Genomic DNA, 17,476 nt, shown 5'->3' on the forward strand with positions numbered 1-17,476 from the left:
AGGAAACCGCTCGCCCACATAACACGATTTGAGAGAAATAAGCTTTTTGTGAATATGGCACATTTTATGGGATCTTTTATTTCAGTTTATAAAACATGCAACCAACACTTTATATGTTGTGTTCATATTTTTGTTCAGTGTACATACATTTTGAGCTTTATAAAGCATATTGTCTGAGCATAATACACCACAGAGAGAAAGTTTAGAATATTAAGTCCTTGCCCTGTCTGAAAGTAAAGTTCCACATATGTCTATTCATAAATGGGAAATGTACTTGAGTCCAACTGCATTTGAGATGAAGGCTAATATTCAATTTGGATGGATTCCACTGATTCAGAAAATTCCGCTTTGTATTCCAGAGAACAAGCCAAGTTGTACTCTTACACAGGCAGCCCAATTCAGTTTTTGTTTCACCAATCAGATTAGCTCTGAAAAATATCTGATGTGAAAAGATCTGATGTGATTGGTCAAAAGACTAATTAGTGGAAAAATATTTGAATTGGGCTCTGTGTAAACACAGGCTAATACAGGATTGAAGAGAGTGTGGCAATAAGAGAAAGGAGTCTTACCATACCTGAAGTTCGTAGATGGAATAGTTTAGACTTTAGACCAATTAGTCAGCCTTGCTGAACTGCAAGTTTTCCACCTGGCTGGTGAGGTCTGTGTGAGAATGATTTGAGTCTTATTCAGAACTGAACACTCCAGGAAATGTTCTGGAATGTTGAGGCAGCCTATCATAATGGATCTTTAACCCTCTAAATATTGTATTATCAAACACATCATTCATTTTTTTGAGAAAGCATACACTTAATTCACTGCTAGCTGCCATCTTGTTTCTGAGTAAATTTGATTAGTGGAATCATATTGAATGAGGTTGTGGAGAGTAGTGAGGGTTTATGGACCACCAGTGACCATTACTATAACAGTATTGTTATTGTGGAATTAACTCACTGCATAACTGTAAGTTCAAGAAGTCTTATCTGGCCACATTATCCTATCCTTGAGTAGTGATTAAAAGAAACACGCACAAACACACACCCATCCACCCACGTATACACGCACGCATGCTCGAACGCAAACACACGCAATCTGTAGTGGATCTCAAAGTGCTGTGTCTGACACTCCCAGGCCCTCTGCAGGAGTCTGAGAGCCATCTGGTCCATACAACCCTTACTCCACAAATTCCCACCAATTCCCATAGTCAGGCCAGCATTGATCTGGCAGTCCACTCCTACTCTCCCCACGCGTATGTGTGTGGTCCAGATTGTAAGGCAGCGATGACACAGTTAGTCAGCCCTGTCTGTGGGTGGGTTGTTTTTTCCAAGGTCATCACATGGCACCGAAGCAGAGGACAGAAGTAGCCAAGGTAGTAGTTAGCTGACTGGGCAAGACAAGGGTCCATACTCATCATCCCTGCCTGCCACTGTGAATGCGATGAGGTAGAGGTACACACTGTAAGCCCCTTACCACCAATAACTGGATCAATGACTGTATAGGGAAACTGGGTAGATATTGAGAGGACAGCTAAAGGGAAATAGGAGCAGAGTTGGTGTAAAGGACCAAATGTTTCACATGTAAGGCATGTGAGCTATGAGCAGAGTCATTTAGTAAGAGTAGATAGACTGTGTTTACAGTTCCTTATCGTTTCACTGAGTTATTATACTGAACAAAAATGCAACATGCAACACTTTCAAAGATTTTGCTGCATTACTGTTCATATAAGGAAACCAGTCAATTGAAATAAATTCATTAGGCCCTAATAATCTATGGATTTCACATGACTGGGCAGAGGCGCATCCACTTGGGAGCCAGACCCAGCCAATCAGAATACATTTTCCCCCACAAAAAGCATTTATTACAGACAGAAATACTCCTCAGAACCCCCCTCAGACGATCCTGCAGGTGAAGAAGCTGGATGTGGAGGTCCTGGGCTGGCGTGATTACATGTGGTCTGCGGTTGTGAGGCTGGTACTGCCAAATTCTCTAAAATCAAGTTGAAGGCAGCTTATGGTAGCGAAATTAACCTTAAATATCTGGCAACAGCTCTGGTGGACATTCCTGCAGTCAGCATGCCAATTGCATGCTCCCTCAACTTGAGACATCTCTGGAATTGTGTTGTGTGACAAAACTGTATATTTTAGAGTGGCCTTTAATTGTCCCCAGCACAAGGTGCATCTGTGTAATGATCATGCTGTTTAATCAGCTTCTTGATATGCCACACCTATCAGATGGATAAATTATCTTGACAAAGGATCAAATGCTCACTCACAGGGATGTTAACAAATGTATGCACATTTGAGTGAAATAAGCTCTTTGTGCGTATGGAAAATGTCTGAGATCTTTTACTTCAGCTCACGAAACATGGGATAACGCGTTCCATCTTGCGTTTATATTTTTGTTCAGGAGAGATGCACTATATCATTACATCCACTTGGGTTTGTGCTGTAAGTCAACGCTACACACTACAGGTTCACGACCTAGCTGAGGCATTAGCAGCTGGGAAAACCAGCACCCCCCTTCTCACCCTGTAAGTGGTAATGATGCACTGCAAATGACATGAGTTACAGTACCAGTGTTGATGTAGCACTATACTCTGGTGAAGGCATGAAACCACTGCCTCGACCTGCAGAATCAGCTACAAGGCCAGAAAGGAACTACAGCTTACAAAAAAGTTTAAAAAATGATAGACTTCACATATTTCTTGGATTGCCGCCACGGCTTTTCCTTTTGTCTATGTGTAACCCTTGTTATTTTGGTGCTTTGAGAGGAACAGTCCATATGGACTTGTCTTAGGAAACATTTTTCGTTGACTGGTGTTACAGTGTTGTGCAATGTAAAGGCATGTGGGGTGTGCAGTTCACACCCAGAGGCAGATGGTCCTGTCCGGTCCGACAGAGGAAGGTGCGGCAGTGGAGGCTGCGGCAGCCGGATCCGTTCCAGGATGCAGCTGTGACGATAATCATCGGAGGGAGCAGGCTGATTTTCCACCGGGAAGTGGCTCTAATTTACTGCCTTGGGGCCTGAACGGCCTGAAGCTGATTTATCTGCAGCCCGACTCAAATGGGAACCTCCACACAAGATGGATGACTGGGTCTGGATAGGCCGAGCTAGAGGCTTTCCTCCATAACTCCTACATTACCATATAGCTATCCGCACGGCCTCTTTCTGACTGCTCCTTCACTCACTGTACCATCTGTGAGACACACTCAGGACAAGGGGAAAGTCTGCTCTCACAACGCTTCTTCCATGTTATATCAGTACTGATGGGAATGGTGCAGCCAGCTCAGTCAGTGTATGCAAAAGAGATGGAAACTAAGGGTTACTTAAGTCAAGACAAGTAAATGAGTGTTCAATATAGTTGTTGTTACCGCTGAAGGGGACGACATCATCTGGGGATCACAAAGGGACAGAAATGGGCAAAGGGAGGCAGCCAGTCATGGCCCTGCAGAATACTGTATTCTCCACACACTACCCTTCCAAAGCCCCAATACTAAAAAGGTGCTGGTGTGAAAAAAAATTTTGCCCAAGTTGTTAACATAAACCTGCCCAGGTAAATATTGCAGCTTGTCAGTGTAGGAAGGTCAAATGTATTAGGATCCAATCTTCAGTCAGCACAGCAGCTTCACAGAGCAAAACAGTCTGTCTGGCACCCTATTGCCTTTATAGTGCACTACTTTTGACCATGACCATTGGGCTTTGGTCAAAGTAGTGCACTATATGGGGAATAGGGTGCCATTTCACACAGGTCTCGGCTGAGATTGGCAGCTCTGAACTCCTGCAGTTTCAGGGACGCATTACCCAGGCCAGTCTCCATCCCCATCCACCACGAGACTCGGCTGCCATACTGATTCAGGACTCAGCACAGCACAGGGCAGGCAGATGATACTGTGTACAGTTGGCCAGCAGCTAGCTATCTCAGTTAGGGTTTAAAAGGGCAACTCACAATGCATGACCCATATCAGTAAACTGCAGCCAGCCAGACAGTCACAACTCAGTTTAGAGACACATGGTAAAGCCGTGTGCTGAGCAGCATTAGCAAGCTGGATCATGTGTAAGTTCTCTGTACAGTAGTTTACATACTGTGTCTGTCTGTGGCACATCTGATGATTATTTAATTGAGTCATCAGACTACGAGGTCAGTCAGTTGTGCCAAAGGAACAACACGGTATAACGCTGCACATTTTTATATCAACGTGCCTTGGCTAAAATTGGCCAACTGCCTTTAGACGTTTACGTACAATAAGGTGTCACGTGTTGGTGTATAGCTACCACTCACCAGTGACTTAACGTATGCTAAACATCAACAAAGGACGTCATGGTTAGCCATATACCTAGCCTGCCTGACTGGCTGTCTGTAGGCTGTAGCAGGCCAGTTTTACCAGTGGGCAGTAGAGGAGCCACGTCACAACTCGCTCTCTCTTCATAGCAACAGCACTATCCATCACCCATCATACATGCTTTCCAGATTGAAGAGAGACGCAGCACTTTGCCTAAGGGTAAAACCAAATAGCTGTATATATAAAAATACTTCTTTGCTTCACATTTTTATCCCTGGTGTACAATCAACCTTTATTGAAAATGAGTATCTATTTTTGCAGGAAATGCATTCATGGCAGCCTAGATAATATCACATTTTAAAAATGCAACCAAATCAAAAATGTACAACAAAAAAAAATCGATGAAATGTGAAATGCTCAAAATTACACACAGGCTGCTTTCCCCCCTTGAATAGCATTTTATTTTAGTTAAAAACCATAACTGCTGCCACTTCTGGAACCTTCATAGCCAAGACAAAACGGAAGGAATGTTGCAACAATGTAACAATACAGCGGCTAGACTACTTTCACAGCTCTATTTTAACAACGTAGCTGTTATAACATTAACATCATATATTTAGATTTACCTTTTAAAGCAAATAAACAGGAACATTCTCGGCTTGAAGTCGAATACCAGCACTGGCAAGGCAGTAGCTTGCGCAGTCATCTCCATTGCGGGAAATGTCATAACCCAACCAACAGCACAAACTACTACCTCAGCCAGTACATGGTCAAATGCCGATAGAAACACACTGAAATAGCAGAAATCACAACTGCCAAATATAACGAATACATTTTTCTTCTATAATTCCGAACTGATACGTACGGTTCCAGGCGCTTGGGGCTGGTTATGTTCATCTGATCTCCTGAGCAGTGAGCAGACGGTCGTATCATGGGCAGAGTTGAAATATGAGGGGAAACCCCGCCCAAGACCTCCCCCAGTCTACTCCTCCCCTTTCCCCTGTGCACCAGACAACCTGCGGTCGTTTCCCTCATATGACCTAACCTTAAGATCCAGTTTGTCGCAAGAATGGAAGACTTCACAAGCCTTGCGCGACTGTTACCGTGAAGAAGGTACATGGTCGCAACCAAATATAATTCTTGCGTTGCACGATAATATGGCTACATTCCAGAAGGGATATCTTATTGTTTTTGGCTCGGGGAACAGAGAAAATGTGCAGTTTTATACATAGCATTATACTATTAAATTACTAGAGGGGGATTTGTCATAAACCTCAAAGTTCCAGAAAGGACTGAAAATGGCAGCCATATTGGTTAGGGAGAAATCCAAACCAGTCTCATTGGAATGAAGGCAGTAGAGGCACAATCCTGATTTACTTATGCAGAAAAATAAAAGTAATATCAAAAATGTGTCTAATAGAATTATTGTCAACCTAAAATATTGTCATATAACTATAAATACAGTTTATACAGGTTTTATACACATTTTCTGTAAAAATAGATTAAAATATGGTAAACAAAAAAACGTAAACTTTTATGGTCTTTCTTGGAAAGCATTGAGTGTTATATGATACAATATCAGGACTTGTTGCATTTACAACTTGGTGATAGGACTTAGACAACTGATTTGAGCCAGTGTATGGCTGTAGATTGACAGCATTGTTTGAATGGAATGTAGGCATATTTGCAGTTGATATTTCTAATTATGGAATTATTCCTCTAAAACTTTCTGACTAGCTAGCTAACAAACATACAGTGCAGATATATTTTTCACAATATCTTATCACATCACTGGCAAACCATGGTTGACCATCTCCCAGACCTTCTAGTATTCTAAGTCCTCATTCTATGGCCATGACACTCATTCATCAGAATTCCTCTGATATGTCATTTCCCGAAAAATTATTCAGGAGGTTAGTCGTTTAGGATTGTGGGAAATGTATTTTCTACACTCAAGTCAGCAAGCTCTGCCACAATCCCAGATGCTTAAGAAAATGACACAGAGCAACAGACAAGTCAATTACAGGGTTAAGGACAGGACATCACTGAGGCACACACAGAAATAATTTAATTGTTTGTAGAACTCTCCCATTTATTTTATACAGACAAGTACCCTTCTCAGGTCAGCTAAAAGATGACATGGAATGTTATAGTAAGATTTGGAATAAAATCCTAGATGTTAAAAACTTCACAAAAGGTAATCATCTTTCCCCCTCTCAATCTTTTTAAAGGTCCATATAGCCCCAGTTCTTTTAGTTTATTCTTAATTACATCACTAACCACACACTGTACATCGACTCTATTCAATAAATCAAAATAAAACAAACGGAAACACTGCAATTGTCTTACTGTAGCAGTTAATACACAAGTCCAGCCAGTCAGAATGAGAGGTGGTATCAACCAGCGTGTATTAGAAGCATACATTGATGATGTCGTGTGTAGCAAGTCAGAGTTGTTGTTGTGGACCGAGCAGTTGCCGGGGGAGCTCAGTTGCCACTGGTTACTGTCTGTTAGATGGGCTCAAATGAAGTAAAAGAGTCCGTCTGTCTATCCTTCCATCCACTTGTGTGAAGAAGTGTGTGTTTGGGTCTCAGGAGGACACATTCATTATGAATTCCTTCATTATAAAAAGGGGTTGGAACAGTCAGGACTCTCCGTTTTGTACTCTGGAGACAGGGGGCTGCATAAAGTCTTTGAAGGGCCCCATGGCCTCCTTCAGCGCTGAGCTGACCTCAGAGGAGGAGCAGGTGATGCACTCCACCAGGGTAGGATACAGTGCAATGACCTGGGCCCACGTGGTCCCATCCACTGTAGGACACACACACACACACACACACACACACACACACGCAATGCGGTGGGGAAAGAGAAAGGCAGAAGAGATGCAATGTGGGGATAGGAAAGGAAGGAGGGCAGAGGAGAGGAAGGTGGACAGAGGAGTGAGAAGAGAAGGAGAGAAGAGGAGGGCAGAGGAGAAGACGGGAGGAGTGGAATGGAGAGGATGGCAGAGGAGAAGAGGAAAGGGAAGAAGACGCAGAGGGAGAAGGAAGGGAGAGGAGGGGAAAAGGAGAGAGCCACAGAGACAGATGTGAGAGAGAAAGCAATTAAATAAATCATTATTTTTATGGAAAGCCAGAGGGAAATATAAATGACTTTTTGTCTGGATAAATGAGGTTATAAACAACCTCAAGGGCACTTTGAATGCCTTACTTTTGCCTCTGATTCCAAAAATCAAACATTGTAAATTGACCTAACAGGGTACATACAAATCAGATAAAAATTGCATTTGCAAACATTCCCCATTGTACTGTGACACAAATTAATAATGATTGAAACCAGGTTTCCATCCAACCTTATTATGTGATTAAAGTACATTTCGGATAAAACATTTCACGACAGGCAAACTTTCCAAATGTCGACAAAACTAAATACGCTAGACAAGGCGGGATCTTTATGTGTCTGTAAAATTAATTATGTGAAAAAATGGTAGTGGAATCATCTTTATCTGCAAATATTTATATAATAACCATCATATCGAAAGTAAACTTGGAAGTCACGCAATGACATCTTGTGTGGTCGTCCGACTACGACTCAGGAAAGCATGCAGTTTATTAGGCTACAGATGAAATAAGGTATGATGAACTTCAACGGGTGGTAAAAGTGCACGATGAGCTTGATGCTCCTTCCAATAAATATTGAGGGTCTTATTCTGGTGACATGATGATCGATGCTTGGCTACTGTTTGAAAAATAAAAATAATCTCCCTCTTTTGTCCATAATAATCTCATCATGTAGGCAAACCTACCCACACTGTATCTGCCAGCTGTTGGCAAGTGTACATGCGCCAAGACCAGAGTGGGCACATTCCCTATATAACAATTTCATTTTTACAAAACCATCAGTAGAGTTGAAAATGTGATGGAAACCCATTTAACTTGTATTCTTTATTCGGTACATGGGAATTTAAACGCAAAAGTGTTTTTATGTGCATTAAATGCACATAATTTGATCAGCAACATAAGAACTGTAGAGTTGTGGTTGAACAAGGACAAAATACATCTAGCTGGGCTTTATATGCATCAGCAAGACAGAACGGCAGCGTCGAGTAAGCTCAAGAGCAGGGGTGTCTTAACAGCAGCTAGTGCGCAATCTCTAATATTAAGGAAGTCTTCAGACTCATGAGAACACCCCATGATAAACTGTAGACCATACTACACTGCTCAAAAAAATTAAGGGAACACTTAAACAACACAATGTAACTCCAAGTCAATCACACTTCTGTGAAATCAAACTGTCCACTTAGGTAGCAACACTGATTGACAATAAATTTCACATGCTATTGTGCAAATGGAATAGACAACAGGTGGAAATTATAGGCAATTAGCAAGACACCCCCAATAAAGGAGTGGTTCTGCAGGTGATTACCACAGACCACTTCTCAGTTCCTATGCTTCCTGGCTGATGTTTTGGTCACTTTTGAATGCTGGCGGTGCTTTCACTCTAGTGGTAGCATGAGACGGAGTCTACAACCCACACAAGTGGCTCAGGTAGTGCAGCTCATCCAGGAGGGCACATCAATGCGAGATGTGGCAAGAAGGTTTGCTGTGTCTGTCAGCGTAGTGTCCAGAGCATGGAGGCGCTACCAGGAGTCAGGCCAGTACATCAGGAGACGTGGAGGAGGCCGTAGGAGGGCGACAACCCAGCAGCAGGACCGCTACCTCCGCCTTTGTGCAAGGAGGAGCAGGAGGACCACTGCCAGAGCCCTGCAAAATGACCTCCAGCAGGCCACAAATGTGCATATGTCTGCTCAAACGGTCAGAAACAGACTCCATGAGGGTGGTATGAGGGCCCGATGTCCACAGGTGGGGGTTGTGCTTACAGCCCAACACCGTGCAGGACGTTTGGCATTTGCCAGAGAACACCAAGATTGGAAAATTCGCCCTGTGCTCTTCACAGATGAAAGCAGGTTCACACTGAGCATGTGACAGAGTCTGGAGACGCCGTGGAGAACGTTCTGCTGCCTGCAACATCCTCCAGCATGACCGGTTTGGCGGTGGGTCAGTCATGGTGTGGGGTGGCATTTCTTTGGGGGGCCGCACAGCCCTCCATGTGCTCGCCAGAGGTAGCCTGACTGCCATTAGGTACCGAGATGAGATCCTCAGACCCCTTGTGAGACCATATGCTGGTGCGGTTGGCCCTGGGTTCCTCCTAATGCAAGACAATGCTAGACCTCATGTGGCTGGAGTGTGTCAGCAGTTCCTGCAAGAGGAAGGCATTGATGCTATGGACTGGCCCGCCCGTTCCCCAGAACTGAATCCAATTGAGCACATCTGGGACATCATGTCTCACTCCATCCACCACTCCATGCACCACAGACTGTCCAGGAGTTGGCGGATGCTTTAGTCCAGGTCTGGGAGGAGATCCCTCAGGAGACCATCCGCCACCTCATCAGGAGCATGCCCAGGCGTTGTAGGGAGGTCATACAGGTACGTGGAGGCCACACACACTACTGAGCCTCATTTTGACTTGTTTTAAGGACATGACATCAAAGTTGGATCAGCCTGTAGTGTGGTTTTCCACTTTAATTTTGAGTGTGACTCCAAATCCAGACCTCCATGGGTTGATAAATTTGATTTCCATTGATCATTTTTGTGTGATTTTGTTGTCAGCACATTCAACTATGTAAAGAAAAAAGTATTTAATAAGAATATTTCATTCATTCAGATCTAGGATGTGTTATTTTAGTGTTCTCTTTATTTTTTTGAGCAGTGTATTTACTATTTTTTGTAGCCGTCTATTTTACTACCACAAACCGATACTAAGACCGCAGTCAACGTGCTGTATAGGGCCATAAGCAAACAAGAAAATGCTGATCCAGAGGGGGCGCTCCTATTGGCCGGGGGTTTTAATGAGGGAAACTGAAATCCATTTTACCTCATTTCTACCAGCCTGTCACCTGCGCAACTAGAGGCACAGGTGACATCTTTTACTCCAAAACACCTTTACTTCACACACAGAAACGCATACAAAGCTAACATGTGCCCAGTACAGAAATGGTCCGATGAAGCGAATGCTAAACTACAGTACTGTTTTGCTAGCAACGACTGGAATATGTTCCGGGATTCATCCGAAGGCATGAGGAGTTTACCACATCAGTCACCGGATTCATTAATAAGTGCATTGACGACGTCGTCCCCACAGTGACCGTACCAACCAGAAGCCATGGATTATTGGTAACATCTGCACTGAGCTGCAGGCGAGAGCTGACACTTTCAAGGAGCGGGACACTAATCCAGAGACTTATAAGAAATCCTGCTACGTCCTCCGACGAGCCATCAAACAGGCAAAGCGTCAACACAGGGTTAAGATCGAATCCTACTACACCGGCGCTTGTCGGATGTGGTAGGGCTTGCAAACTATCAAGGATTACAAAGGGAAACCCAGCCGGATTACCAGGATGAGTACTCGGAGCATGCGCTGACCAGCTGGAATGTTTCTTCACTGACATTTCCAACCTCTCTCTGAACCAGTCTAATACCTACATGTTTCAATCAGACCACCATAGTCCCTGTGCCCAAGAACGGCAAAAACCTGGCTAATTGACTACCGCCCCATAGCACTCACATCTGTAGCCATTAAATGCTTTGAAAGGCTGGTTATGGCTCACATCAACACCATCATACCAGAAACCCTGGACCCACTCCAATCGTTCCACAGATGACAAATCTCTATTGCACTCCTCACTGCTTTCTCCCAAATGGACAAGAGGAACACCTATGTGACAATGCTGTTCATCGACTACAGCTCAGCTTTCAATACCATAGTTCCCTTCAAGCTCATCACCAAGCTAGACTGAACACCTCCCACTGCAATTGGGGGCCCGCAGGGGTGCGTGCTTAGTCACCCCCTGTACTCCCTGTTCACTCATGACTGCGTGGCTGTGCACGACTTCAACACCATCATTAAGTTGATGACGACACAACAATGTTAGGCCTGATCACTGGCAACGATGAGACAGCCTCAACAAGACAAAGGATCTGATCGTGGGCTACGGGAAACGGAGGGTTGAGCACGCACCCATTCACATCGACGGGCTGTAGTGGAACGGGCCGAGAGCTTCAAGTTTCTCGGTGTACAAATCACTAAAGTTGTCCGCATACTTCCCAGCAAAAACAGTTCGGTAGAGTTCATGCATACAGTGCATTCAGAAAGTATTCACTTTTTCAATATTTTGTTACGTTACATCCTTACAGCTGCACAGCTATTTCAGGTCTCTCAGATCTGGTTCAAGTCCAGGCTCTAGCTGGGCCACTCAAGGACATTCAGAGACTTGTCCCGAAGCCACTCCTACATCGTCTTGGCTGTGAGCATGATGCTGCCACCACCATGCTTCACCGTAGAGATGGTGCCAGGTTTCCTCCAGATGTGAAGCTTGGCATTCAGGCCAAAGAGTTCAATCTTGGTTTCATCAGACAAGAGAATCTTGTTTCTCATGGTTTGAGAGTCCTTTACGTGCCTTTTGGCAAACTCCAAGCGGGCTGTCATGTGCCTTTTACTGAAGAGTGCCTTTTTGGTGGTGCTTCAGAGATGGTTGTCCTTCTGGAAGGTTCTCCCATCTCCACAGAGGAACTCTAGAGCTCTGTCAGAGTAACCATTGGGTTCTTGGTCACCTCCCTGACCAAGGCCCTTATCCCCCGATTGCTCAATTTGGCCAAGCTGCCAGCTCTAGGAAGAGTCTTGGTGGTTCCAAACTTCTCCCATTTAAAAATGATGAGGCCACTGTGTTCTTGGGGACCTTCAAAGCTGCAGACATGTCTTGGTACCCTTCCCCAGATCTGTGTCTTGACACAATCCTGTCTCGGAGCTCTACGGACAATTCCTTTGACCTCATGGCTTGGTTTTTGTCCTGACATGCACTGTCAACTGTGGGAGCTTATATAGACTGGTGTGTGCCTTTCCAAATCATGTCCATTGAATTTACCACAAGTGGACTCCAATCAAGTTGTAGAAATATCTCAAGGATGATCAATGGAAACAGAATGCACCTGAGCAAAATTTACGAGTCTCAAAAGCAAAGGGTCTTAATACTTATGTAAAGATATATTTACTTTATTTATACATTTGCAAAAATGTTCCGCTTTGTCATTATGGGGTATTGTGTGTTGATTGATGAGGAAAAACATGTATTTAATCAATTTTAGAATAAGGCTGTAACGTAACAAAATGTGGAAATAGGGAAGGGGTCTGATTTCTTTCCAAATGCACTGTATATTATGACGACATTTTGTGATGTTTTTTCGTTAGTTTTGGACTTCGGTGAGGGGTTTTTCGGCTGCTCGGGGACACATTTTTTCTGGAAACAAGCCGGAGTTCGAAGCCAAAGTCTACGCCCCATCGTCGATGATTAGTGAAGAATCCATACTGTTGATCAGTCTTTGATGTCATTCAAAGAGAGATGACTCATTTTCATGCAAATGTTTTCATTGAAAAATACTGCACCAAACATCTTATATAGGTAGTTGTAATGACAGATTTCTTGAGGTATCTTAGATTAATTCTGACTACGGGGTCTCAAAATAGACAAACAGCACTATTGCCGCTCTTGTCTTGTTTTTCAACCAAAGGTCTTTTAAGGAAGCATGCAAACACACTCATTCGGTTCGGTTAGCCAAGTTTGGCCAAGCGCCAGCCGAACTGAAGCATGCCGACGGCATATTATTATTTTACCTTAATTTAACCAGGTAGGCTAGTTGAGAACAAGTTCTCATTCGCAACTGCGACCTGGCCAAGATAAAGCATAGCAATTCGACACAATACAACACAGAGTTACACATTGAATAAACAAAAACATACAGTCAATAATATAGTAGAACAAAGAAAACAAAATTCTATATACAGTGAGTGCAAATGAGGTAAGATAAGGGAATTAAGGCAATAAATAGGCCATGGTGGCGAAGTAATTACAATATAGCAAATTAAACACTGGAATGGTAGATGTGCAGAAGATGAATGTGCAAGTAGAGATACTGGGGTGCAAAGGAGCAAGATAAATAAATAAATACAGTATGGGGATGAGGTAGGTAGATAGATGGGCTATGTACAGGTGCAGTGATCTGTGAGCTGCTCTGACAGCTGGTGCTTAAAGCTAGTGAGGGAGATATGAGTCTCCAGCTTCAGAGATTTTTGCAGTTCATTCCAGTCATTGGCAGAAGAGAACTGGAAGGAAAGATGACCAAAGGAGGAATTGGCTTTTTGGGGGTGACCAGGGAGATATAAAACGGCTTAAGGATCTAGCATGGTCTATACCCACCAACACAATTGTAAATAGGGCACGATAACACCTCTTCACCCTCAGGAGACAAACGATCTGGCCCTCAGATCCTCAACAAGTAGTATTTAGTTAAATAGTTAACCTAATAGTTACAATTTTTTCACTAACTTTTTTTGACTCATCACATACGCTGCTGCTACTGTTTATTATCTTTCATGTTGCCTAGTCACTTTATTCCTAGTTATGTGCATATCTACCTCAGTCACATTGTACATCGACTTGGTACTGGTAACCCGTGTACATAGCCAATTTATAGTTCATCATTGTGGATTTATTATTACGCGTTTTATTTTTCTATTTACATATTTTCTTTCTCCCTGCATTGTTGGGAAGGGCCCGCCGTAAGTAAGCATGTCACTGTTAGTCTACACCTGTTGTTTACGAAGCATGTGACAAATAACATTTGATATGAACAAGTTGGGGGAAAATGCGCATAAATGCATAAATGTTTTTATGCAGATTTTGGAATATTTGCATGAAAATCTGTCGCCTATTGGATGGAAACCGAGCTCGATATAGTAAAGAAAGTGTCAGTGTTTCCTAAGTAGTTGATTTCTACTCACCGTTTTCTGGCTGGGTCTTTTTAAGTGAGTCCATCAAAGTGCTGATAGCTTTTAAGACAAAGATGATTTCCGTCACTTGTTGCCTAAAAATAAAAGGAATGGAATAATTATACTTACATATTCATGTAGTGCATAAAAAAAGAACCAAACAAGGGGACATACAATGAGTACCAACCTTCAAATCTTCACAAACAAATCATAGGTAAAAACATTTTTTTTTTAATGAAAACCCCTTTTTGCAGCTGGAGGCATGAATATATACACTGAGTATACCGAATACCTTCCTAATATTGAGTTACACCCCCCCACTTTTGCCCTCAGAACAGCCTCAATTCATTGGGGAATGGACTCTACAAGGTGTCGAAAGCATTCCACAGGGATGCTGGCCCATGTTGACTCCAACGCTTCCCACAGTTGTGTCAAGTTGGCTGGATGTCCTTAGGGTGGTGGACCATTCTTGATACACACAGGAAACTGTTGAGCGCGAAAAACCAGGCAGTGTTGCAGTTCTTGACACAAACCGATGCGCCTGGCACCTACTACCATACACCCTTCAAAGACACTTACAGTGGGGAAAAAAAGTATTTAGTCAGCCACCAATTGTGCAAGTTCTCCCACTTAAAAAGATGAGAGAGGCCTGTAATTTTCATCATAGGTACACTTCAACTATGACAGACAAAATGAGAAAAAAAAGTCCAGAAAATCACATTGTAGGATTTTTAATGAATTTATTTGCAAATTATGGTGGAAAATAAGTATTTGGTCAATAACAGAAGTTTATCTCAATACTTTGTTATATACCCTTGGCAATGACAGAGGTCAAACATTTCTGTAAGTCTTCACAAGGTTTTCACACACTGTTGCTGGTATTTTGGCCCATTCGTCCATACAGATATCCTCTAGAGCAGTGATGCTTTGGGGCTGTTGCTGGGCAACACGGACTTTCAACTTCCTCCAAAGATTTTCTATGGGGTTGAGATCTGGAGACTGGCTAGGCCACTCCAGGACCTTGAAATGCTTCTTATGAAGCCACTCCTTCGTTGCCCGGGCGGTGTGTTTGGGATCATTGTCATGCTGAAAGACCCAGCCACGTTTAATCTTCAATGCCCTTGCTGATGGAAGGAGGTTTTCACTCAAAATCTCACGATACATGGCCCCATTCATTCTTTCCTTTACACGGATCAGTCGTGCTGGTCCCTTTGCAGAAAAACAGCCCAAAAGCATGATGTTTCCACCTCCATGCTTCACAGTAGGTATGGTGTTCTTTGGATGCAACTCAGCATTCTTTGTCCTCCAAACACGACGAGTTGAGTTTTTACCAAAAAGTTATATTTTGATTTCATCTGACCATATGACATTCTCCCAATCTTCTTCTGGATCATCCAAATGCTCTCTAGCAAACTTCAAACGGGCCTGGACATGTACTGGCTTAAGCAGGGGGACACGTCTGGCACTGCAGGATTTGAGTCCCTGGCGGCGTAGTGTGTTACTGATGGTAGGCTTTGTTACTTTGGTCCCAGCTCTCTGCAGGTCATTCACTAGGTCCCCCCGTGTCGTTCTGGATTTTTGCTCACCGTTCTTGTGATCATTTTGACCCCACGGGGTGAGATCTTGCGTGGAGCCCCAGATCGAGGGAGATTATCAGTGGTCTTGTGTGTCTTCCATTTCCTAACAATTGCTCCCACAGTTGATTTCTTCAAACCAAGCTGCTTACCTATTGCAGATTCAGTCTTCCCAGCCTGGTGCAGGTCTACAATTGTGTTTCTGGTGTCCTTTGACAGCACTTTGGAGTGTGACTGTTTGAGGTTGTGGACAGGTGTCTTTTATACTGATAACAAGTTCAAACAGGTGCCATTAATACAGGTAATGAGTGGAGGACAGAGGAGCCTCTTAAAGAAGAAGTTACAGGTCTGAGAGCCAGAAATCTTGCTTGTTTGTAGGTGACCAAATACTTATTTTCCACCATAATTTGCAAATAAATTCATAAAAAATCCTACAATGTGATTTTCTGGATTTTTTTTCTCATTTTGTCTGTCATAGTTGAAGCGTACCTATAATGAAAATTACAGGCCTCTCATCTTTTTAAGTGGGAGAACTTGCACAATTGGTGGCTGACTAAATACTTTTTTGCCCCACTGTAAATATTTTGTCTTGCCCATTCACCCTCTGAATGGCACACATACACAATCCATGTCTCAAGTATTACAAATGTAACCTGTATCCTCCCCTTCAATTACACTGACTGAAGTGGATTGACATCAATAAGGGATCATAGCTTTCACCTGGATTCACCTGGTCAGTCTGTGTCAGGGAAAGAGCAGGTATTCCTAATGTTTTGTATACTCACTGTATAATTTGTATCAGTCCGTGTGGAATTCGCTCAGGTAATAGAGAAAAAAAACATAGAAAAGGAACAGGAGCAGTTTGAAAAAAGGTGTGTATCTGAAGGATGCAAATGTAATTATGATGTTAACCTGAGAAGTTGGCAATCAAGCTTCATCCTCTGTCCACTATGGAAGACAGTGAAAAGACTGTTACACTATGCCACCATGGTAAACAAACACAGAACACATTCTAGGATGACAGTACACCTACCAGGGAATCTACCCCATACAGTGCCTTTGGAAAGTATTCAGAGCCCTTGATGTTTTCCACATTTTGTTACGTTACAACCTTATTCTAAAATGGATAAAACATGTAAAAAAAATGTTTTAGCTCCACAATACCTCATGTCAAATTTTTGCAAATGTATTAAAAACAAAAAAAGAAATACCATGTACATAAGTATTCAGACCCTTAGTTATGAGAATTGAAATTGAGCTCAGGTGCATCCTGTATCCATTGATCATCCTTGAGATGTTTCTACAACTTGATTGAAGTCCACCTGTGGTAAATTCAATTGATTGGACATGATTTGGAAAGGCACATACCTGTCTATTTAAGGTCCCACAGTTGACAGTGCATGTCAGAGCAAAAACCAAGCCATGAGGTCAAAGGAATTGTCCGTAGGATTGTGTCAAGGCACAGATCTGGGGAAGGGTACCAAAAAATGTCTGCAGCATTGAAGGTCCCCAAGAACACAGTGGCCTCCATCATTCTTAAATGGAAGAAGTTTGGAACCACCAATACTCTTCCTAGAGCTGGCCGCCTGGCCAAACTGAGCAATCAGGGGATAAGGGCCTCGGTCAGGGAAGTGACCAAGAACCCGATGGTCACTCTGACAGAGATCTAGAGTTCCTCTGTGGAGATGGTTGTCCTTCTGGAAGGTTCTCCCATCTCCTTTATCTCTCAATAAAAGGCACATG

At 43.0% G+C, this 17,476-nt stretch overlaps 1 protein-coding gene across 2 annotated transcripts in view; it reads right to left on the reverse strand.

The window, feature by feature from the left end:
- Window positions 1-6,361: 6,361 nt before the first annotated feature.
- The window catches only part of LOC139406493 (protein MON2 homolog), a 54,373-nt gene continuing 43,258 nt past the window's right edge, over window positions 6,362-17,476 (reverse strand). Inside the window, exons 33-35 of one of the 2 annotated variants that reach the window (XM_071149141.1) lie at window positions 16,646-16,681; window positions 14,172-14,254; window positions 6,362-7,085 (exon numbers count right to left, since the gene is read on the reverse strand). In XM_071149141.1, coding sequence (XP_071005242.1) covers window positions 6,922-7,085; window positions 14,172-14,254; window positions 16,646-16,681 — 283 coding nt within the window. In that variant the 3' untranslated portion in view covers window positions 6,362-6,921. The remainder of the gene's footprint in view (window positions 7,086-14,171; window positions 14,255-16,645; window positions 16,682-17,476) is intronic. The other variant, XM_071149142.1, reaches the window with a different exon arrangement.

Source organism: Oncorhynchus clarkii, chromosome 4 (assembly GCF_045791955.1).
Source record: "Oncorhynchus clarkii lewisi isolate Uvic-CL-2024 chromosome 4, UVic_Ocla_1.0, whole genome shotgun sequence".
NCBI lineage: Eukaryota > Metazoa > Chordata > Actinopteri > Salmoniformes > Salmonidae > Oncorhynchus > Oncorhynchus clarkii.